The 26,393-nt window shown below is 29.1% G+C and overlaps 1 protein-coding gene across 1 annotated transcript in view; it reads right to left on the reverse strand.

Annotated features, from left to right (window-relative positions):
* The window catches only part of LOC139907638 (uncharacterized), a 153,631-nt gene that overhangs the window by 45,641 nt on the left and 81,597 nt on the right, over positions 1 to 26,393 (reverse strand). Inside the window, exons 20-21 of the mRNA XM_071894125.1 lie at positions 25,166 to 25,390; positions 24,233 to 25,110 (exon numbers count right to left, since the gene is read on the reverse strand). Of these exons, the coding sequence (XP_071750226.1) occupies positions 24,233 to 25,110; positions 25,166 to 25,390 (1,103 nt within the window). The remainder of the gene's footprint in view (positions 1 to 24,232; positions 25,111 to 25,165; positions 25,391 to 26,393) is intronic.

Raw genomic sequence — 26,393 nt, forward strand, 5'->3', positions numbered from 1 at the left:
TAAATACAACAACATATAATTTTTTTCCTCACACCTGTTTCTAATCCAGTTCAGAGTTTCGTTTCTCTTAAAGTTATTTTTTTTTGTGTCATTATTTAACCAAAAAGAGGTTGTGACTAAATAATTTTACGTCGTATAGAGATGGCTAAATCTGTTATAAAATTATTTTCCGATGATAAATCATACACCTGTACGATTTTATAAGACTTTAAAAACTGCACTATTTAATAGAAAAATGTTACAAAAATAGTAGATATTCAACTTTGAAGCGTTTTATCCCCTGACTCCAAATATGTCATAACTTGTTTTCTGTAACCCTCATAGCTTCCAGAAAAGGCCAAAAAATAAATTATTTTGCCTATTTTTAAGGTTCAAAGTTTTTTAAAGCGCTTACTATTGAAGATACAGATTAATTTTCAAAATTTATTTAAAAGCCTTATGTTGAAAAATTCAGAAACCATTTTTATAATGACACCATCATACTTATAACTCTATTTATCTTTTTTTTAAACATAAAAATAGGTGTTTTTTATTCAGAAACTCATAGCTTCAAGACGAATATATTTAGAAAGTTCAAAAGTATCTCATTTGATAGCTGAAATTTTGAGCTTTCTCGTAAAATAAAGAGCTTCCCTAAAAAAGCTCTACATTGTTGTCAATTTGAGATAAGACCACGACAATATTTCTATGATAAAACTCACTTTTCAATTGATCTCATTAAAAAAATTTATATATTTGAATGCCATATAAGTAGGCAGAAAAAAGAGAAGAAAAGTGGCAGAAAAGAGAGAGAGGAAGAACATGGTGGTAGAACTTAAAAAGTGTGTAACGGATTTGATTTTTTAAGGATTTTCTCCTAGGACTCCCTTGAATGCCCGTATTTTGGAATACCTCACTCACTATGGGTCTGCAATGAGTCATCAGGTGTCCATGGAGCTTAAAATAGACATGCATGATCGGTAAAACTCAAACTAATTAATTTTAAAGTGAATGAGAGAAATATCTTTTTTTCTTGATTAAAATCTTGGAGAATTGCGTGCTGCTGAAATTGTAACTAAATATTATTTATCTGATTAATGTAAAGGCATTGAAGCATCATGGGAGAAAGAACTCTTAATATGAGATAGCAACATTTCCAGATAACAGCTCTTACTTACAAAGATTAGAAGGTTGAAGAATCAATTCGAATGTCAAATTCTACAGAGCCTCTTCACTGACACCATAAATTTCATCATAATTGAAGGAGACTCCCATAAGTGAATATTCTTTTAATATAAAATGGACAAATTTTCAATAAATCTTGATTCAACTCCATCAATTGGATTCATGAATAAAAAAAACATCTTTACACCTTGAATTGAATACTACTCGACGCCAACAATAAACACTGATATTTAAATATAAAATGTACATAAAATCCCGAAAGAAAAATAACAAATTGTTCAATTATTATTCGTTTTAGAGCAATTAGGAAGTAAAAAGGTCGAATATTATATAAAAATATATTATTGCTTATATTTTAATTGTTTTTTTTAAATCTTCTACATGGAAATACGAATAAATAAGGATGTAATAACATATTTTTGATACATTTAGTAATATATAATAAAACTAGGGAATTGAGGGATATATTTTTGATAGACAGTAAGATTCATGTCAGGGTTATAAAGTTTTTAAGTGTTAACCAAACTGAGATTATGAGATCATCTCACAGGTCATACTAATTGGTTTTAAATTAATTGGAAAGTAAATAATATATACATGATAAGACGTTTGACTATTTTTAAATATTATATTTCTTATTTGCTCATGAGTGAGTTTAGTACTATATTTATTTTTCACTAAATTCATCTCAGAGAATACTGACTCGCAGAACCGTGTAGATACGAACATTCTACAAACATAAAGATTCAGTTGCTTATTACAATGGGTAAAGTTAATTCAAAATATTAGGTTAAACAATCACACTGTTAATGTAGTTAATTAAAAACTATATTATAACAATCTGTATAGGAAAAACTATATTAAATAATTATGTTTTATTACAAATTAGAAAAATTAATACTTAGTCTAATAATAGTGTTAAGTGTTATAGGAAAAAATTGTCAAAAGAGAACTTTTTTCTGTTTGAAAAATATATAATGACTTAATTAAAACCTGAAGCTCCTAGATAGTTGAAAAACTTTCGTGTTTTCTTTTCATGGTTATTTAATAAAATAATAAGAGTTTTTTTTCGAATTAAGGATAAAGAAAACAAACGAATAGCAATTTCCAATTTTATAATAGGGGTTTAATCCCATATAATTATTAAATATCTGAACTTTTATAAAAAAATCAAATTTATTTGGTACGACATCTATTATTGAAAATTACGCAATATACTTTTGGAAAAGGATATCATATTAATTATTCACAATAAAATGAAAATGTCATCATTTTTTTATACTATTTTGACTTGGGCTGCACCGATACATAATTTTTATCGATTAATCGGCCGATTACACTATCCAAAAAAATCAACCTTTTTTTATGCACTGGAACAACATTTGCTCAGTTTAGTAGAATTTAATCCCCTGATTCCAAATATGGTCTTATTTTTCGTCTCAAAGCCTTGTGGCCTTCAGAAAAAGGCCATACATTTATTTTTATTTCTGGCTATTTTTAATGTTCAAAGCTAGTTTAAAACATCGGTATTGAAGATAGGGATACTTTATGTTAATATATTTAAAAATTGAATATTAAAAAACACTAAAAACATTTTTAAAATACCTGCATCTACCTTATAAGACAGACAATCGAGAGTCCTCGGAGAAAATCCTACTGCCCAGGGCCTGTTTAGCAGGAATTCTTTCCCGCACATGCACTCTTCTCCATTGATGAACACCGATCTCGAATTCGTGATTCTATTCTCAGAAAGGAATGGATTTCACATTTTCAATTTAACCCCTCCATTTTTTTCTTCTCTCTCTTTGTTACTATCTCTTCTAACGGGGGCATATCAATATATATGGACTTTTGTTATGAGATCAATTCAAAATGAATTTTATCCTTGAAATATTGTTGTGGCCTTATCTTAAATTGACAACGATATTGAGAGTTTTTGGGGAAGTTCTTTTTTTAAATTAATGTTTAGACTTTCAGCAATCAAATGAAATACTTTTAAACGTTTTGAATATATTCGTCTTGGAGCTATGAGCCTCTAATAAAAAACATTTATATTCATTCCACTTTAAACAAAGATATCTCTAGTTATAAGCATGATCCAGACATTTTGAAAACGTTTTTAACATTTGGCTTTATAATATATTATCATAATTTATCCTTATCTTCAACACCAGGTGCTTAAACCAGCTTTGAACCTTAAAAATAACAAAAATATATGGCCTTTTTCTGAAAGCCACAAGACTCTGAGACAAAAATAAGGCCATATTTGGAGTCATGAGATCAAACTCTAATAAGTTGAGGATGTGCTGTTCTTCATCCATTTTTGCTGTTGAAAAGTGTTACTGATTAATTTTCTGGTAAATAGAAAATATAGTTTATCAAGTCCACTAAATTATATTAATACTTATACCGTAGTAAGATATTAATAGCTGCATTTTATTAGCATTGTACCAAAAAATAAATTTTGTAGGATTACTATTATTATTGAAAAAAAACAAAAAGGAAAAAGGCTTATAAGATATGCAGTAAATGCAGGTATTGCTGAGTGTTTATGAATGGATTGTTAATGAAAAAAATATTACTGTGGAAGTATGCAAACGAATAGATACTTCTACTATGGTAATCTCAACAATTCAAATCAATAACTTATTTTTATCAAGAGCTAGGACAAGCATTTCTTTCAATTGTAGTTTCGAACTACACTCTTCAGTTAAGAATATATTGCCATTTTACAATTTATTGTTTTGAAATATTTTTCTTATATTTTTTTATACTCAAAATTATATGATTAAGTTTTGAGACCATGATGTTCATCAACAATTATAAATGTGCAGTTCTACTTAGAACTCCAAAAAGATCAAAAATTTCAAATGAAGATATGAATCATGTGTTTTTTAACTTTACATGTCAAATTACTCATACAGTTTATAAAAGAAAATCTTTTAATAATTCTATGTTCTATTTACAAAAACTAAAAAAATTATAAGAATATATAACCTGACTCAGTGAAATATTACTGTAAAAATCATTTTCAGTAGATAACATTGATGAAATAGCTAGGCTATATACCCGTAAAATTAATTTGAGGCATTGGCCAGTCCAAACATTTGTTAACATGCTGGATATGATAGTAATACATTTTGTACAATTTAAAATCAAAATCAGCTCTGTGTCATTGAAGGTGGTATACACTTAATAGTTCATCTCGTGTTAATCCTTGTTGTTGTTTTTTTCATTAAAAAATAACTTTTTATGCTTTTATCCATGCTTAAAAATAGGTGGGATCCTTTTTGATACCAAAAGTTTGTAATGGAGGTTGGTGTTATACCACAGTCCTTTGAACTTTTTAAATATATTCTACTATGTTCTTTATATATGAATATTAACATAAAGGGTGAGGATTTCAAATATAGAAAATTTTAAGTAATATATATTATAAGTTATTTCCAAAATTAATTCAACAATTTACAATTTTTTTTCCATTTATGTAGGGGGCCATAATGAGTCAATGACTAAAGCCAACCACCTCTAACATCAAACACAGCCTTTAACATGGCTCTGAACCTGGCACAGCCCTTGATGAAGAATTCCATGTCCATATTGGCAACTGCCTGGAGAATGGAAAACCACAAGAAGTCAACAGTTTTATGTGCACGTTCATTGGACTCTTTCTCCAAGACGCTCCAGGCATAGTAGTTAAAGAGGTTTAAATTCTGCTAACCAGGAGGCCATATTTCCTTTGCTCAAAACATAAAGGGTCTTAAAAATTTTGGTTTGTCCAGAACAAATCCGTTTCCAATAAACCGATTTGGAAAAAACTGCAGCAATTTAAAATTCTAGTATGGATCTTTTAACATCAATTTAAGCTCTCTAGCATAATTATCTATGGAACTATTTGCATTCTTCTTGGTGCACCTATTAAAGAAATAATGTCTGCACCACTTTCATATTTGGAGAACATATGAAGGATTTTTTTTATAGTTTTGTGTGCTAAATCTGATGAGCTTACTTTCATAAACTTAGATTTCAGGTTTGTCAAGATACAAATATCTAAACTTGTTCTGGAAATAAAGTCCCGGCCTTGTACATTCAATTCTTATTTTCAAAAAATGATTGTACATAATGGATGTAAAAAAGTATATACATATTTTTTTCTTTTATTAAGATTTGAATTTGAGAAAAATTGAATCACATGTATGTATATATTTATAAATAAATACATACATTTGCATATATAACTAAAAGTTTTGATGTGCATATATCAAATATACATCAGTATGAAGTGCTTATCATAATTTAAAATCTCTTTGTCTTCAATTTTTTACTTTTTAAATTTGAAAGAACAAGACGTATATATACAAAACAAATAATATTTAGTTTACATATATATGAGCTTGTTGTGCATTAGTTGATGAACATCCAGTGTATTTTTTAGCTTGTCCTTTTTTTTGGAACTTGGTAATGTGAAGAATGAATAAGAAGAGTAAAATTGAGGATTGACAAAGACACAAAAATTTCTAAATAATAACCTTGAGGCTTTGTTGTTCCAAGAACATGTGGCCTCAGCTACCCCTATCTTAATCCTTTGGATTAATCAATTTAGGTAAAAGTTGAGGGAGCTGCCTGCAATCCTCACGAGTCTGTGAGATGTTTGGAGTCCGCCATCAAGGCCACATGGACTGATTTGTCAGAAACTACATCTTTAAGGTTTGTACAGAATATAAGAAGAGGGCAGAGGCTGTAATTAAAGCTGAGGGAGGCCACTTATAAAAAAATATTAATTTTAATTATAAATTCATGTAAATGAACTTATTTTTGTCCTCACTGTCTTCATAAGTTACTTGAAATTGCATGGTGATGATGTATTTATAACTAATGCAAGTGTGAGGATTTGAACTTTTTAATGTGCTACAGCATACTTGTATTTTAGTCATTTGTAATCAAATAGCCAAAAATAACACCATTAATATATTGATCAATTACAATACACTCAATTATTGCATGATCCTCATTCCGATAACTGTACATCCTTCATTTCAAATGTTTCATTACATTTTATGTTCGAACTTGTACAATTCACAACTTTTACAGAACGTATACATACATACCAATATTTTATAGATATTTTCTCTGTCAATTATAAGCTTTGATTTCCAACATTTATTGGATGATTTAAAATAACCAAGAATTTAGCTATAGATTAAAACCTTTATTTGACTTAAAAAACTTATATTGGCCCCGATCTGGTCTTTCAAATCTATCAATTTATAATTATTTTATAATAGCCCATCCGCACCCCAGGGACACGAATGTTAAATATTGGTTACTGAGCTTGCTTTTAAAGAACATGTCCTGCTTTTTTTCAATAGCTAGTTAAAATGCATTGCTGTTTATCGTCGATATACATGTGAAAAGAATATAAAAAAATACAGTAAGATAAAGAAAACGATCACACTTTGGGGTACTACAGTAGATCCTGATTTATAGTTAAGCATGAAAATTGTTATCTATATTTATTATCATGTGTGAACATTTCCTAGATTTTAGAAGACAGACCTTTTCATTTTCTTCTTGCATTACTTGAAATATTTCATACGAGAATGTAGGAAATATGCTGATAAAATGGTCTCCCTTCTGTAATTCATCCATATAAACTTTGTATGTTGCATTCATATTTTCCCACTTAATCAGGTGGGCAGGAAATTGCCAGTGACCTGTGCAAGCTTATAATAGAAGTTTTATCTTCTTACGTACAAGTTCTTAACTCTTTGGTTTTGGGTATTTCAGAAATATGTGTACTTTTGGGCACTCTGACTAACATTCGGCTTCGATTCTTAATGTTTATTTTGCTAACTAATCTGCAAATTCATTTCATTATGACTTTTACACCATTCCAGATTTATAGTTTTTTTACTTTTTCCTCTGTGCAATATTTGTTTGGACTTTTTGGCTTGATCACATATTGTACAGGGATTGACAATAGTACCAATTGCATATTGAGAATCAGTTCGAATTACAACCCTTTTTAAAAGTTTCTCTTGCTTAAGAAGAGCTTCCACTGATTGCACGATGGTGCGAATACTTCTGCTTGAAACACCGATCCAACGTTGTTCTACAAGGTAAAGGATGATTAATGGACATATTACCTCTGGCGATAGCCCATCTACCACCTATATTGCATTGTTCATCTTTCAATATGTCCGTGTATATGACTGTGTCAGAGTTATCAATCTCACAGTTGTCAAACCAAATAAGATTGCCTTTGATGAAGTAACTTGGTTGATGAAATAAAGTATTTTATCAGAGGAAAAACAATGCCCACGACACCTTGGCAGATTACCAATATCATACCAGGTGTCCTGTAGCATACATCTTGTTCTCCATCTTGACTCTGTTGTTTGTGCTTGTATGTAGAGGTCAAGGGGAGTAACGACTAAACAGACTCTATTTTTGCAGTCGGCGTTGATGGAAGAGTTTGAGTCATGCACAGGAGAGCCTTTCTTTGAATGGTATTAAATGTCTTCATTCCACTTTTCCTTGAAGTAATTATGTGTCCCCAAAACAAGACGCCCATAGTTGATAACAGGTCTTATCATGGCTTCGTAAAGCCAGAACATTTTCTCTGAAGTCAACCCCCACTCTTTTTCTATGATTGACATAGCCATTTTCCATTTACGGGCACACTTCGCAGTTTTTTTATTTCAGGTGTTTGGTCCAAGTGAGTCCTTGATTGACAGCCACATCCAGGTACTGCAATTACGTTACATATTCTATTATTTTCCACCAATATCTAATCGTCGAAAGACTTTAGGTCTTAATTTGTATGCCTTTTTGAAAATAATAGTGCTTGACTTATTTTTGTTGAAAGTGAGGCCATTTATTTTACCTAATCATGAATGAAAGATTTTTCTTCTCCTGAGGCTTTACACTCTATTAGATTTTAAAAAATAGTATAAATATACACAAATTATGAACCTTAAACTGGAAATTGTGAAATAGGATGTCACAGTGTAAATAAAAGACAAGAAAATATCCACTTTACTAACGAACACCCTCAACAGATTCTTCCAAGAGATTATTATAAAAAACTTGCAATAATATTTATTTGTTGTACTATAAACATTTGAATTAAACCAATATGGTTTTTTCCCTTGCACCACGCACGTTGGTTGTCTAACATGTTGTATAATTTATCAATTTGGTTATTAAAGTAGTTGTTTAAATTAACTCTTAAAAAGGAACGAGGATATTTGTATATTGATCGTTGAAATATATTTAAAAAAATAAATCTCTGCACCTACAGCCTTAGATGTTCCATTTAATTATTTGAATTTGATAAAAACACTACATAATTATTTCAAAATCAATAGCTTAATTTCAAAAACAGCATCTCAAAAACTTCTAAGCACTTATGGTATGTATCTGAAGAGCTTGTTGGTCTAACTGTATTTGATTGTCGAGTCAGTTTGGCAGGCAAAAAGAAAGAAATATTTGAAATGAAAAATAAGGAAAAACAATTCCAAAATTCAAAAGAAAAAATTTATCCAATAATAAAAAAGAAGACTTTGCTAGGAACAATTAAAGCAATATCATTCAGATTTTTTAAAGTTGATCCAAAATTATGCACAAGTAACTATGATTATTAGAAATACCTTGAAATAATTGATACTTTTAAAGTTATCATTGGGAAAGCAGAATGAAGAGTAGCATTTGTTTAATAATATAGTGAATCATTAACAACTGAAGAATTGCAGCTTTAATTCTTAATACATGTTGTTGAAAAAAATTAAAATATGTATCTTGATTATAAAAAAAATGTATCTCAGCTACTTCAGTATTTCAGACATATTACTCAGAAAAATAAGATAACCATTTATTTATATATTATGTACGTACTTGTATATTGTAAATAAAGCTTCATAGAGTATAAACTATTATATTTAGGATATAAATTATTCTAATTAAAAAAACTGATGAGCTAATAAAATATGCATTGCACAAAAAAAAAGTTTTTAATAATAATTGATGAATTTTTTTTTTAAATTATTATTTTTTAAATCTGTTGAGCTACTTCTAAGCAAAGCTCAATTTGAAAAACAATTTACCAATTCTATGTTTTAATCAAAAAGAACTAATTGTCCCTCTAAGACATTCCCAATCCAACAAAATGAAAATATTATTTGAAAAATCTTTATGTTTTTAGTGGAAAAAAAGGGAAAATATAAAAACATTGCTTGCAGCATGTTATTTATGTATTAAGTTTCTCTTCAACTACTTTGGATTTTAATTGAGTTTATAAATTTATTTTTCTCAGAACAACATAAATATTTCTTAGAGTAAATTAAGTCATCTTCATAAAGAAAAGACAAAAGCTGTAAAGCGAACTATTTTCACAAAAATCAAGAAAGAAGTCACGTTTTTTCAAAAAAAATGAATTTTCAAAACTTTGAGGCCCTTGAGCTACTTTGTTCAAATTCGATCGAACTTGACCAATTGTTTTTTTTATTTAAAAAAAATTAAAAATTCATTGGAAATTTAATCAAACGTCTTACAAAAATTAATGAAAAGAGTTGTTTGCGTTACAACCTTTTATAAAATCTTTTTGGTTTGTTGTTATGAAAGTTGGAAGAAATCTGAGTAGGCTTTGGTTTAATATAGCCACAAATATTTTAGATGAGGCAAATAACAACTTAATTGGTCTGTAATTTCCTGTTTCCATAAGGTATTTTCCACTTTTGTGGATAAAGTCGACACTTCCTCTATTATTGAACTCTGGGACATACCCTTTTGGAGGCCTCTTCATAAACAGATTTTAGTATGGTTGAAATTTTCTTGGAGAATGTATCATAGATTTTGAAGGGAAGACCAGACAAGACAGGCGATTTTTACTCTTCTTAATATCATATCTTCTACCCTAGTTACATTTGGATCATTCCATGTCAAATCAACGGGGGGGGGGATGTCTCAGATTTGGATTAATTTTGGCAGACAAGCTCAAATTTATGAGTTTATTAAGTGTGCCTAATTTCAGCAAATAATTCATAGAATTGAGATATAGATAATTGTCCAAATCCTTTTTTACGGGACGCAACTGTTTCTTGTATATTTTTATATCCAAAAGAGATTACCTCTTGAAATTTGGTATTTGACTAGTTTTAAGTCTGAGGATTCCAAAAATAAATTCAAAATGGAATATTTAATATCTGATGATCTCAATTTTTATTTAAAAAAATAAAATAAATATAGGAGCAAGTACTTTATCAAGATTTAAAAAAATTGCCCAAGTCTTACGATAAAAAAACTTCGCCAATGTGTTTGACACATATAGAGGTATCACTGTGCTAAAAATCAGCTTGGCTGTTTTGTCATAGCTCTCAGGGTGGGATCTCAATGTTAGATTACTTTTATTTAGTATTTCTGTCAATTTTATGAACGTGTTGAGTTATGATGGGTATTTCAATAACTCAGAATTCAAACTAGTTTAACAATTAAATATCTAGATACAAATGACGACGCTCATGATGATCTAGATTATTCCTTATTTGAATAAGAAGTACTTTTAAAATGAATATTTCTATAGCTTTATTTATTGAATTTAATTAAAAAATGTTGTAATTTGCATGTTTCTTTCTATTTCTTGTTTTCATCATTTGTTTATCATCTGGTTGCATATTTGAAGAAATTTACATGGATATTTGCTGCATTGGGAAGGCTTTAAATGATATTTGTCATATATAAACTTATGTCAAGAAATGTGGTCTCAAAAGTACAGACATATACAATGAAATAACCCTTGAGATTTTACAAATGAAAAATAATGTAAAATGTATTACAAATGTGTACCTCCATCACGAGCATGTATTCTTAAAGAGATATGCTGGTAAGCAGACAAGTTGTTTTGACCCTTTTGAAAAACTTAACAAGAGAAAATAGAAGAAAAAAAAGCGACAGATTGATTGTGAGAGATTTCACTGGATCTTTCAGAAAGACTGCATCCCCTTACAGATATTAATATAGGATATTTATGTTGTAGTCACTACATACTTCCCCCTTCAACCAGTTTTTGGCTTAAGGTTCTATATTGAAATAGATTTGGTTTTACAACTCCACTCAATAATAAAACTTTTTCTAAGCCTCCGAACAACTTTATAAGGTCCGCTAAAGAAAGGTTCCAAGGAAGACTTTATAGGAGGATTCCAAACTTATACGTGAGTAGCGTTCATTAATTTTTGGTAGGCAAAATTGGAAATATTTTTCTCTATGTTGCTGTTTTTATGGTGGGTATTTATTTATTTTGCAACGCTCTTCTCATGATATAGTAGAGAACTAGTCGATCTAATATCCTCTCCAAAAACTAATCTTGCAGGGGAATAATTTTGACAAGATTTAGGGGTGGTATTCCAATCCAATAATATATATGTTAGAACATCAACCACTTGCCACCACTTTGATGACTTTGGAGTTGGATGTTCCTGGTCATTCTTTGACACATGTCACGGTAACTCACCTTATCATGGAGTTTTTTCAACAATGAAAAGATTAGAAGCAAGACCTAGTCAGACCATTTCAAGATCAAATACTTGACCCAAAATAAAGACGTAAAAATCAAGTTTAACCTATAATGAGTCATGATTAAAGCCTGGAAAAATCTCACACTTCTTGGATAACCCTTTATTACTTTCTAAGAATGTTTGTGTGTATCATACAATTGATCTACCTCTATATAAATTGTTATTGAATAACATAACTCATGTATCCATTATTTACCTCCGCAACGAAGTCTCTGTTTCTTAGTTAGTCACTAGGATTACTACAAAATTTAGAGATCAATTTTGTTCAAACTATGCACGAAAATTATATATGGCCACAGAAAGATGCCAATAAATTTTGAGGTTAAAAGTATGTGTAACAGAACACATTAATTAATTTCAGTGGGACAGAGCGTTTACATTTTGGTTTCAAGATCCATGACTTCTCTTTATGTCTTTCTTGGCTTCCATCCTCATTTTGACATTATGAACGGTCATTCCTACCCTACTTAAGATCTCTAATTGAAATAGTTAGAGCCTGGATAAATGTCTCAATACAGACTTTATTTTTAATAATATTTATACCAAGACCTCTGGGTATGATCAAGAACTTGAAAAATCTGTTTGCATGAATGGAAAGAATAACTTATATTTTTATTTATTTTTCCCGTGATAAATTATTTATAGAAACTTCACAAAATTTTGTTTAAAATGATATGTTCTTTATTTTAATATAATTTGACATCGTTGCTTTAAATATCGTGTGTAATTGTTTACTGTTATCAGTTCACGTCAGGAAAATTCAGCGTAAAGTGATAACAAATATTAATTATAAGTAGTCTTGTGTAGGTCCTTATTTAAGACCAATAACAGTGGATAGTACAGTCTTACTTGAGGACTAAAAGTTTTAAAAGAAATAATATCCATCCCTTATGACCTTATTAAGTTTGTTGTTCCTTTTTAACAACAATAAATTATATAACAAAGTAAAAATGTATTATACTATGTTCATTTACGTATATCTCCAAAAATACTATTTTACCTCCTAAATATTGTGAAATGCGTTTTTTTCATTATTCTATTAAATGTTCTTCTAAATCATCTGGTGTATCTTGTTATTACTCTTTGTTTTGCCCGTATACCAAGGGATATGAGTTGTTGCTCTAAAAAGATCTAAGTGAAAGATTGACAAGAATATATTGAGCAGAAAAATAGAACTGAAATGTTTGAGCCCATTGACCAAATTGCAAAAAAAAAAGGATCATGGAGTCAAATAAGCGGAGAAAGTGGGAGAGAATATAAAGGAAAATCAAATCCTTCTGAAGAAACTGTTTACTGGGAGCTATATTCCACCTCCATGTTTTCAAAAATCATCAACAGATGAGAATGAGCAAAAAGAAGAAAAACCCCATTAGAATTTTCAACAATTCATAAGAAAATAAACGGAACTACCCAAATCTTGACTGATAGATTTTGAGAGACATAAAATTGTCCATTCCTTTAAATACTCTTGATCGTCAAAAAATTAGAAGAGTGAGACAGAGAATGAGGAAACTTAATGATGTATTCTCAAAAAGAGAATAGCCTAAATTAGGAGGTAGTGGTTTCGATTCAAGGATTCACAAGACTAAAGTGGTTAAATCTCTTGATGAAAATGAAAAAAAAAAAAAAAAAACGGCACTCATCACTTTATCTGTTCCCTTTAGGTTACAATTATAGTTCCATACAGACCTTATGAAAGCAGAAAATAAGTTTTTGCAATTTTGAATGTTTCCTTGTCATTCTTCATCAATAGCCTAAACAATAAATATGTCAATAAACCTGTAAAACTTGCTTCAGTGGATTCTTAAAAAAGTTATTGCCATAATCAGAGAGATGGCTATATTTTATCAACACGATATTAAGAGAACGACTATAAAAATTTAAGACTAAGAAATAATAAAATTAATTTTTTAGAACGATATGAATCAATAAAAACATTATTTTGTAATCATGCACTAATATCTTAGAATAAGGATGTCTGTATGTAAATATTTATTAGAACAATTATTTTTATGTAGGTATGTGTGATTGTATTATATTTGAAATACTGTACTATTTATATTAAGATGCTGGGAAATAGTTCCTATTTACTTCACAAAAAGGACGCATGGGTGTTGTTTTTTCTTCTTCCTTTTTATTATCAAATGATAAAAGTTCTTCTATATAAACGGTGCGCGCGCAAGCCTTGATTGCTCTTTGAACCCTTGGAAAGTCCCTTGACATTTTTTTAATATAAAATTAGATATTCATTTTATGATCATACACACGTTTCTATAAAACAAATTATATTTTTTTGACACATATCAAAAAAGTCTTACTTCATACAGAAACCTTTGAACGGAAAATAGGGTCCACCCTTAATCTATTTTGGCATTTCTTTGTAAAAATTGAAAATTGACGTTAGATGGAAAGTAATGAACTTATTATAAAAAAGGCGGCGAAACTTCTAATGGAATAAAATGGACTATTACGAGCCTTTAAAGCTCAAATGAAGGATGCCTCCCGAATTCATATAATTTATTAAAAACATAATCACAATTCATTCTCTTTTTGAGGATGTGAAGGAACATCAGATCGAGTTTGATTTTGAAAAGTATGAAATTATCGATTAATTGTAGTATTGTTAAAAAACTGGTTACATTAAGCTATTTTTCTAAGGTTATACAAGAGCTCAATTTAGTAGAATTAATCAAGATACGATGTCCTGATGATAATTACTCTTGGAGAAATGGTACTCGCACTTCAAGAATAGATCTAACTCTAATGTCGCCAAATATGTATATTCAAAAACATTAGAAAATCATCTTATCTTATGGAACCTTTTGATGACCATAAAATGATACTAGTAAAACATCAATCCATACGATAAGTTGTAAGTTCAAAATACCTAAATGGATATTCGAAAACGAAGAATTTAGAAAAGCCTTTAGATACAGACTGAAATATTTTATAAACCTCTCTAGTCATCTAATATTTTTGTCAAGTTAACTTACCCGTAACATCAAGACATCAGTAATTATGTTTACTAAAGCAAAAAGAAGAGAAACAAGATTGTTTTATAAAAATATTGCTGCTAGTCTCAGGGTGGATTCTATTTTCCATAGATATTTTGTCGCCGATACAGTGTACATATTCAGGATCTCTGACAGTGTGGAGGAAGAAATGGAAAGAAAAAATAAAAAAAAAAGATGCAATTATCAGGAGAAGAGGTTTCCTCCCTACGAATTCTCAATCGTCAATCAATCTGCTAAGTATATTTTGCAGACAATAGTATAATTTCTTAAGAAAACAAAAGTCCAATGATCAGATTCCTGTTTTTACATCCAAAAATATTTTAAACTATATAAATTAAAAATTTTAAGATATAATTTAAAGAGTAAGAAAGCTTCAGGACCCCATTGAATATGTGGAAAAGTGTTCACTCTTTTCCCAAAGGTATTTGAGCCTTATTTTCTTAAGTTCGGAGCTCCTATACATAAATATGGAGAATTTCCCACCTAATTAAGTCTTGGCAAAAATATACTCATCCCAAAGAAAGGAAAATGTACAAAATTTGAACATTGGAGGTATTTTACAATTTTAAATAAAATATATATAACTCTGGCAACAAGCATTGCAAAACAAATTAAATGCGTTCTAAACCACTAGATAAGGCACCGTCAGAAGGGTTTTTATGAAATTGAAAACATAATGACATTTCTCGAAACATAAGATCATCTCTTGCTTTTGTAATTGATAAAAATAAATTTGGAGCAATTATTGCGTACGACTTTCATAAGACGTTTAATTCCATAGAAATTCATTGGGATAGATTTTGCTTTGTCTACAGCCAACGTCCTTATTGGGAATAAGTTTTTTCGTTCATCACTTCTTATATCTGCTGCTGTGCGGTACTCGGCCTTTTCTATGAACATCCCAAATTTTTCCAGTTATGGATGGCAATATGAAGAGGATTTGGTACGATACAACTCGAAAATATCCGTAAAATATTTGAACGCTTTTCAGGGAATTATTAAATCTTTTGTGAAGTTATTTGTTTTGAATATGAATTTTTGACATGATTCAGTATTTTGCTTATATTTTTTTTAAATGTTATATTACTTTTGCTCGTTTTACTCGTCATATTTTATTTTTATTTTTAATTGATCATGTTTTATTTATTGTCCAAATATTTTGTTGCTGTTTATCAGCACGTACCTAAAGGTTCCTTGGGAGGGGAATAATCTTAAATTAAATTTTTTATTTATGTAACTTATAAATAAATTCCTCTACTACCATATTTTATATTACATAAAACAGGAGAACACACATTTTGTACAAATGAATTGAAACTAAAAAAGAAATATATCCTTGAGCGCCGGATTAGAAACTGATCTCAATTTTTCTCTCAATCATTTGAATTCTCAAATATCTGGGATTATAGTAATTTGGGACTATTATCGTTCAGAGTCATTTTTACCTTTAAAATAATTTTAAATTAAAATTAGGATAAAAAACTTATGTAAAAGTGTTTATATGATTAAAAAGTGTTTTTCTTGATGCTGTATCTTAGTTTGAACTCTATATATTTACAATTCAGGCAGAAAAATGATAAAAACGGCACTCTTCTTTAGACCCTTATAACTTATTCGTAATACAAAGTGATGAGGAATTTCATAGCTTATATTATAGAAAGTATTCAATGTATAATCTAAAAAAATGATTTATTATAAAAATATTTTGTATTTTTTAAGTGATCCTATTTTGAAATATTAAAACTCGCTACTAAACCAGGATATCTTTATTGTTTCGATCATGCTATCTCATTCCCGAGAAAGGAGTTCACTTTACTCAATTATGAGGCTTGGTAGTTTTCCTTGGATGAATTCTCCTACCGCCGTGCCTCCTGGAATTTGGAATCCAAATTCGAAGATATCTTGAAATGAATGATCAATTTAGAAATATCTTTTTTGATTGTCTCGATCTTTCTTTTAAGAGGAATTACGTAATAAAATTGGCATTGAAATCAGGAAAAATATAATGATAATGTTGAATATTTGCAAATACATCCCATAAAAATGGAATCACTACAAAATGGAACAAAAATCCATGGAGATATATACTTTTAATTAGATCTTTTTTAAATAGACATTGAATATTTTTCTACATGCCTTTCTAATAGCAAACTTTCTGGACTTTTGGTATCTAGACATACTGCCGTCTTCCTCTCTAGATACGATCTCCTTGGACTACTCTATCTCCAAAGTTTCCAGTCTCTAGGGGCTTCCATCAAGAAAGAGTGGACTAAACTGGAGTCGGACTAAATAGTCAAGATCTGCAAGGAATTTAGGCATCGTATTGAGATAATTATTAGAACTGAGGACTTGCATATTGAGTAAATACAGGACTATTTTTAAATAATGTTTGTAAAATAAATGTGCTCAAAAACCCTCTTTTTTATTTTTGAAAAATTAAATATGTTACTCTAGATATGGTTAACTCTGTATATATTATATATAAAGATTCACACGCCTTTCAATTAAATTCAATCAAAGAAAGCGTCTGAGAGTTATCTTACAACCATCTTCGTCCTGACACGGGCTGCCAGTCCTTGGGTTATCCCACAGGTAATGGTTTTAGAGTATCATCTTGGGTTATAATTTAGAAAATTTATAGAAACATGGGTTTTATTGTATGCTTATAAAGAACAATTAATATGTTATTTAATTACAAAATATATATAATTTACCTATTTGATTCAAGTGTATATAGTGGACACAGTATTGTGCTTTAAATTACAGGCATGATTGAAACCTTTTCGAACGTAGATGTGTTAAAACGTTTTCAACCTATTGTGGATCTATGGCCACAGTGCAGCCACCCATTTAAGATATTTAGTGTTTGAGGCCCAATTACTCCCACCAAATGATGTTCAAATTCTGCATATTTACTATATTTTTAAAGAATGCTTAGAATGTATTCTTACATCCTAAAATTGAGGCTAATATTGAATTTGATTTTAACACCTCCAAACTCCCTTTAATAAATAAAAGGTATAGAAAGAGAATGAACAACCAATTATGTTTAAAATGAAAGCTGAGGAGATTGAAGTTATTGTAATTACTGAATAAAAGTTAGTTAAGAAAATAACTCATTATTTTAATATTCTTTGGGTTTTTTTTCATCACTGGCTTTATATAGCTACGTCTGGGGTTTTGTTGAAAAATACACAAGTAGGTTTGGTACTTACTTTTATACATTTAAACTAATACATATTAAGTAAATAATAAAATACATACCACCTTCATAAAATGTGTAAATATATAAGATACGAAATAAGAATGAACAATATTTGGATAATTCCAATATATGTTATATTAGGTTAAATAAAAAGTTCATAGGGGTTTTTGCAATATATTTTGGTCAGCTATATCTCACGATTAATACATTGCATCAAAAAAAAGGCTTAAAGTATCGTAAAGCTTAAGTGTTTACTTAAAAATATATCATTTACAGTTTGTGTTTGGTGAGGCCAGTTTGTGTGATACAGCGTTCCAAAATAGAAATAATATAAGAAAAAATTTGATACATTCTTCAGTATCATTACGACCAAGGTTGAAAGGCGGTGTAGGTGGGCAAATTTTTTTGTACTGTTTGTGCATTATTTACTGAAGATGATCCATAAAACCGTTTGGTACCTATTAAATCGGATAATCCTAACTACATTAATTTTATTAATAGAGCAAAAAAACACTCAGAACTTTTTACTTCAACCTTTAAATGTCTCCTTTGTAATAAACGTTATTTATAATGTCTCAACTCCTGAATGAGTGTGTGTTACTTTAAATATATATATATATGTTATTTGAATAGTTACAACAAAAATTATAAAACATTGAAGACATTATAGCAAAAGTTTTTTTTCAAAAACTGTGATTTATTCCTTAAAGTCTTTTTTTAGCTAACATTGTTAAATAAGTTAACCAAAATATTATGAATATTTTGTACCAAAGTTTTTTTAATACTCTAAAAAAATATATTTATGCAACTGTCCTATTTACAAGTCATCCCTAATTTCTACTTTATCATTTATTCTCAACCGAAGCCCTGTGAGCGATTGCTTAAGTATATTTAATATCCTGCAAAATATTTTAAAGAAATGATGAAAAGATTGGTAATCACTGGATCTATATAATTTGTGATATGTTAATATGTGGCATTCTTTACCTAAAAACATATATGCATTGATATATACATAGAATGCATTAAAAAATCATTCAATCTTATATCTTTTTCCCCCTTAAGTTTTATGAAAGAAAAATTAATCATTATTTAATTATTCTTCTTTATCAAATATAAATCTTAAAATATAAATTCATTAAAAATAACTATAAATATAACAAGTGGGCTTTTATTATTTTGAAAGAAACTTCTTTTAAGTATTTACTTTTCTTTTAGTGTACAAAAATAAAGGGTTTAATCTTAATAACAATATTGAAAATATAAATTATAATGTTAAAATATTATTTTCTTCTGCTCTTGGATACTCGTATGACTAGTGATGAAATTACAATGGGAATGTTAAAAAAATGAACAGTGTAACTCTGATAATTAGAAGAATGTTTTGGAGGAGATCAACTATGATCAGCTGTGTCAAGGGAAGAGGAGAGAAGGAAATAAACAAGAATATTGGCAAGAATGACTCCGATGTTTATCCCCAATTCTACTCTGAAACTAACAATGGGTTATAATTCTACAACAAATCCTCAAGGTTACTTTTCGTCTCAATACAAATCTTCAATAAGGTTTTGAATATGATTTAATCTATTAAGAACGTTCACTATACAGAAATTAAATAATAAGGACAATAGTTAACCGAAAGAAAATTCATTCTTCAAGTTACCAATTCCAAAAAAAAGGGTAGTTAAAAAAATACAGAATTTCCATCAATACTTAAAACATTTTCGTGTACTGTTAATTAAATTTTATTTTCTCATGAATATAAAAAGATTTTATTTTATTTTTTTGAAACTCTGTTTCCGCTGTCATTTTTACATATACAAACTATTGTAATCATTTAGGCATGTCATCTTCATGAGCGAGCAAGAAGCCAAAAGGCAGAGCATCTTAGATCTCCTACAAGCTGGAGTTGATGTAATGAAGATTACGGACATTGTTAAGTGTTCTAGGAGCCTGGTTTTTAAGTTGGCCAAGATATAAAAAAATAGAGAATACTTATTCAAGATATCAAGAAGTGGGAGGCATCATTTAAGGAGGGATACGAAGTTCTTGATAAGTTTGTTGAAGAATATAAAAGAGGATCCCAGTAAGTCGATATACTTGCCTCGCCAACCACTTCTTTGCGGTTCCTAGGACCATGAGGAAGGTATAAAACACAACTTGGGATTCGTTTCTTTCACCCCATGCCACCTTCAGACAGAGGCCATGAAGGCTGGGAGGCTCGAGAGGTGCAATAAAATCCCTATATGGATGGTAAAATATTTATTGGGTTAATTATTAAATTTTCTCGGATAAGAAGATTTTCACAGTTGATCAATTTCACAACCGCCGGAACGACCAATGGCATGTGGAAACAAAAAAAAGGGTCCAAGGTGTTTACCACACCAAATATTCGGCCCAAACAATGGTCCTTGGCGTTGTGGCCTTTGATGAAAATAAGATACTTCCGTTCTTTTATAAAGCTGAACAGAAAATCGTCCTGGAGGCCTACTATAAAGTGCTTAGGTACACCATCTTGCCATGGCTAGAGACCAACTACCTAGAGGATAACTAAATATGGACTCAGGACAGTGCTCCCTCTCACACGTCCACCAATTGCCAAAAATTCTGTGGAGATAACATGGCTCGATTCTTGTCCTAGGAGATATGTACCCTTCCTCATCAGTTTTGAACCCACTGGACTTTTCTATATGGGTCACATTGTAGAGGGAAATTAACAAGATCTCGCAGCCAAATGTAGACTCCCTGAAGTCCTCCTTAGTGGCTGCAGGGGATAACGTGTTAAGACTTTGATTGATAATGAAGGTGGCCTCATTAAGTGAAAAAAGTTTTGCAAAAACCGTGTCTACATGTTTTGTTGACATTATTATTTTTTTTTTTGCTGATATTTTATCAACTATAATCAGAATCTTTTTACTGCTCTAATTCTTACTTTTCAACCACAATTTTATCCCTTCGCCTTTTTGTCCGAACTTTACTGAATACGTCAAGCTAAACATTTTAGTACAACAATTAATCAATCTGACTTATGAAATTTAATGGAATATCAATAATAAATGTAGGTATATATTACGTCAATACCCCTTTTTAGTAGTTTTTATTTTGAAAACATGTAATAATTTGTATTTATAAAGGTATTAATTTTTCGATAAATACTGAAATATTAATCTTATGACTCAATTAAATAATAATAAATATCATATAATTTTCTGATGAAAAATAGTTTATGGAGTTATGTAGAAAATACACTTATTCCTCAGTACGAATAGAAAAAAGAACAATACCACTTTTATTCCAAAAGGCATATTTATGTACATTGTTAGTCCTTAAACCTATGTATTGTTTTTTATGGTCAATAACGAACATAAAAACAAAGAACATGATAAATAGATAAAACTTTTGACTTTTTGAAAAGAAAAAATATGATTCTATCCATTAATAATGAAATGCCTTGGAAAAAGGGTCAAAAGAACCAATAGAAATCATTTTTGATCAATTGTCAGGGGTGAAATAAATATGCCAGTCACTTATTTTTTTATGAGCACACTCCAACCTAACTATTCAATACAATAATACTTATCTCAATTCATATGACGTGTTTCTTCCTCAAGAATAAAAAATAATAATTATAAGAGTTTGAGAAAAAAACTATGAGGTCTTCAGTCTTCAGAAGCACTCTACATGTGTGGAATTATAATTTCTTATATCAAAGAAATAAGCAAGACATACGGTACACCAGAATGAAACCCCTTGTTAATATCCGCTGCCTGCTTTATGGTTTTGGAGGGAACAAATGAATTACTTCTATGAAGGGAGAACCTTCTACATTTAAAAAAAACATTGGTGCAAAGAAAATAATATAATTATATTTCAATTCAAAAATATGCAATTCTATATTAATCTACACCAAAGATAGGCGAGAACTCTTCTTTCTGAGGGAGTTGTTAATACACCCACGATAATTAAAAAATGAACAAAAAAGAAGAAAGAGCACATGCATCAACCGTTCTTCCTTTTCTCATCGCTAAAATTACTTTTTATTTACGCACATCCCCTCTTTAAATACAGGACAACAATATATGACATAAATATTGCAGGCGTGTTCATTTATGCACACGCCTGCAATATTTCTTTAATACGATTACATTGTTATTTCTTAGACTAAAAAATATTGATATGATTTACTTTATAAAACACTATATACAGTATGCCCTGTAATTCGTTTCCGTATATTCATACAGACTAACTTTGATCAAATAATATGAATAATTGTCAATAGATTTTTGAATGTATAAGGAAAAAAAACTTACCTTCACAATATTTCTGAAAAATATAAAGTAAGTATTTATTATTTTCATAATTTTTATAATTCAAATTTTAAAAAAATCTTAATAACTTGAAATGAATTCATTTATTTGTATAGGAAAGAGTGAAGCTTCATTATAAAAAAAGTTTTTCCTCCCTATTATAAAGAATGGACAAGTGAAATTGACACTTGTATTTTTTTTTTCTTAATTTCTAAATAAGTTGCAACTTGATGCAGGTGTTTCAAAAAAAGTATACACACTAAAAATCATGTCTATAGAATATACCGATCATGATAAATTGCATTTTGGAAGTATGGAAAATTACTAACTTGTCATCTTATCTCCCCCATTTTATTTAACAAAATCTCTTCATTTTGACATTGTTATGGTTTAAAGATTATACATTTCTAAGAGAATTTAAATAAATTGCGTACTGATATATGGGGTAACTTGTGTAGTGTGGGTCTTAATTCAGACTTATGACACTTCAATCCCACTTGTAGGTCCTTAAAGAAGGTAAAATCGATCCTTTGTAACGTAATTGAGGGTATTTTTCCATTTTTTTAAAATTATTCCGTTATATAATAAAGTCATTTATGTAACTAAGTAAAAATATAATAAGTTAGTATTATATTGTATTTTAATAAATATTTATACAGGATATTTAAAAAATTTCAAACCCATCATAAGATGCCAACTGCACGATGTTATGATGGGTTTGATATTTTCCAATTATTCTAATTATGTATCGTGCCTTAGATGATTAAGATGATTATAAAGAATGTAATAAACATCTAAAATAGTTATATATTAATAATATATACAACAATCAAAATAATTATCTCATTTATTCTATATATGTTAATAAACCATTGACATTTTTGTGAAAAATTCCAAGTACCAACAATCATAAGGACTGATATTACCGGTCCTAATACTGGACTGGACATAATAAATAATGACCCACGCAACATGAGGAGTAACCCACCTTAACCTTCGTATCAACTATTCCAGCTCTGGCCTATTCATTATGTTGCTACCACATGGATTAAACATCATTTTATAAATATTTTAAATATATTTTTGAGAAAAATATGATAAATTACAAGGAATTCATTCATACATAATATTTCTATATAATGCAAAAATAATACATTAAAGTTTTTTTATATACATATATTTTATATCAATGTTGGGAAAGAATAACATTGAATAAATGAATATGAATAAATAAAACTGTATCCTACTTTATTCTTCAACAGTAAAAAGTTTATTATTTTGCAACAATGTTCCTCATTTTTTTTTTTTTTTTTTTTTTGCAAAATATAAACAAAAGTGTCAAATTATGATTTGAGATTCTGTAGGAAAGAATAAAGAACCATTGGGTTGAAATGGTATGTTGCTGATTGCGTTTACTGCAAGAATCATGGAAAGGATCTGTATAACCATTTATTTTTTGTTTTTTGCCCTAGAATGAGCGCACTGTAAATAGTATCAATAAACTTTGATAGTTTCATAAAATACAAAAATAATTTTTCATTAAACAAGCCTTATATTGTTTTTATATAAAAGTTGGTTTATGATGTTCTTTTTTTATTTATGAAACTACGACTCTTTTTATGGTTATGATAAAAAATGAGGAATTTATGAACTTTTCAAGCAAAAAATACTTTTTTGGTCATTATTTTGTACTTAGAATGCATTTTCTCTGATTTAGAAAAAGTTAAAAAATACTGTAAGAAAATATGTACCTACCAAGTATGTTTTTTGCATTTTTAATATTTTGATCTTCTATAGTGAAAGATAATACTAAATATTTTTTTAAAGCTCTTTTTAGGCCACAATAACCTAAAATGTATCTTTATAAAAATATTCAATAACACACCATCTCAATCTAAGAGGGAGGGGATAATTTATTTTTTTGTAACTATTTAAATCATACAGATTACATAGAATATAAATAAAATTCACCCTTTCTCATACTAACCTCATTTAGTATATGTGGATCTGGAAGAATAATCTCCCATTCATACATTTCCTTTCCATTGCATTCATCTTCACAAGCACCGTTAAGTACAAGTCTCATTTTAGGATCGATAAAAGTTTTGCCTGAGTGAGATACGCATAAATCAGGGAACGTACACTTGACTGAGGGAATAGGAATGTTTGAATACACTACACTTATATTTAAAGCAGCTTTAGTTCTTCTAAAAATGGAATCGGAGAATTTGGAAATGATTAGTAGAACTTCGTATTCTTTATTATAAGTAACAAAACTAGATACTTCCAAATTCAAAACACCACCTGTAAATAATAATGGCGAGGGACCATTTCCAAAACATCCTGGTGGGGTATCAAATACTATTGGTTTTGGTCTAGACGAAGGAATAGGGATTGCTAAAGATGAATTATAAACTGGAAAGTCTTCCAAATCATAATTCTCATATTTTTCCGTTGAAACTTTACAAAACCACGTAAAATTAAATTGCTTATCCTCGGGATCATCTGGATCTATACTAAAATCCAATGGATTTAAGCTAACAATTTGATCCCATCCTCGTTTGACTTCCTTTGGAGAACCCTGAATAAGAACGGGTTGTAATGGAGTTGCTTTGACACGAATTAATGTGGAAGCTTCTTTGAAAACGTTATGATATTTTTTGAAGTCATCTTGAAGTTTTATTCCAAATTTTACAGTGAATTTGTACAGACCAGGTTTTAAAAATCGTTTGGGAACATTTATTGTAGAGAGATTCCAAGAGCTGATTGATTCATTCAAAATAACAAAAGACCTTTCTCGGGCTTCAATACCCTCAATTTCACTCATTAAATGAGCAGTCCATTCAAAGCTAAAATTTATTATAATATCAAAAGAACTTTCAACGTGTTTTAATTTATACTTACAAAGTCGGAGTAGGTTCCTCACAAAATATCGATGCACATGATAAAAGACTAAATCCACTTGATCTAAAGTACTCCGGAACGTCATAAAAAATTGTTGTTGCATTCTCAGGGATGTAAAGGATAGGCATTTCACATCCAGTTGAAAATATGGGAACTTTTATTGCATCTTCAGTTTCTGAAGAGCCGTCAAAAGCATATCCTCTCATACCAAATAAATTTCTGGTACTGAAGTATTTACATAAAAAGAAAAGAGTTTTAAATAGTTTTTGTATAAACCTTATGTGTTTATCAAATGATAAATTTACCATGTATTCTTAATTTACATTCATGCTGTAAAATAACATGTTTAATTTATTTATTAAAACTTGTATACTCTACATATAAGCAAATTGTACAATTGGTAACCAAAAAATGAGATGATTCATACAATTATTGAATATTCTTTAGACCATTTATATATAAATAGTCTGATTTTTTACTATTTTAATGAAAATGACTAATTGATAATTGTTATCCAAGCAACTTAAAATATTAATTGTACCACATTTATTTTAATCGTAGATAAGTTACAAATGAGTATTAAATTAAAATGATAGTCTAAATTATTAGCTAGTTTGTAACTTTACAATAACTGATTTTTTAATTAAATAAAGGTATATAGGATTTCCAACTTTTAACTTGTACAAAGTCGAAATTTGTAATATGCATTATACAATTTAACAATTTTAAAGGTGGAATTAGATGTTGTCTTTAGTATGGATGGCTAGTGATGTTACTATTTATCAATAAATTTAAATAATATTAAACGTATTTTATTAAAGTTATTTAAATAGTTATTAACTTTTCTGTGATAAAATAATACAAAATGACAAGGGGCACTCGCAAAATTTAAAAAAATATCCAATTTGAGATTTTAAAAAATTGACTTATCATTATTTTTGATGAATAAATAATTATACATTTTAAGGTATTGCATTATTAATTTTCGATTTATTATATCAGATTAATTTATAGTTATATGTATATGATATATTGGATAAATTTTCTCTTCAAGACCCTAACCTTGGCTAAAGAACCATGCTAACTGTGAAGTATAGATATATAAACATATTTTTCGTTTTGTATAATAATACATGTCTTAGCAAAAGTTTTGGCTCATAAACTCTTAGACTAGCAGATGTATGCCATGAAATATAACTTGTAATATATAATAAAAATAGTATACGAT

The sequence above is a fragment of the Lepeophtheirus salmonis genome, chromosome 2 (assembly GCF_016086655.4).
Source record: "Lepeophtheirus salmonis chromosome 2, UVic_Lsal_1.4, whole genome shotgun sequence".
Classification (NCBI taxonomy): Eukaryota; Metazoa; Arthropoda; class Copepoda; order Siphonostomatoida; family Caligidae; genus Lepeophtheirus; species Lepeophtheirus salmonis.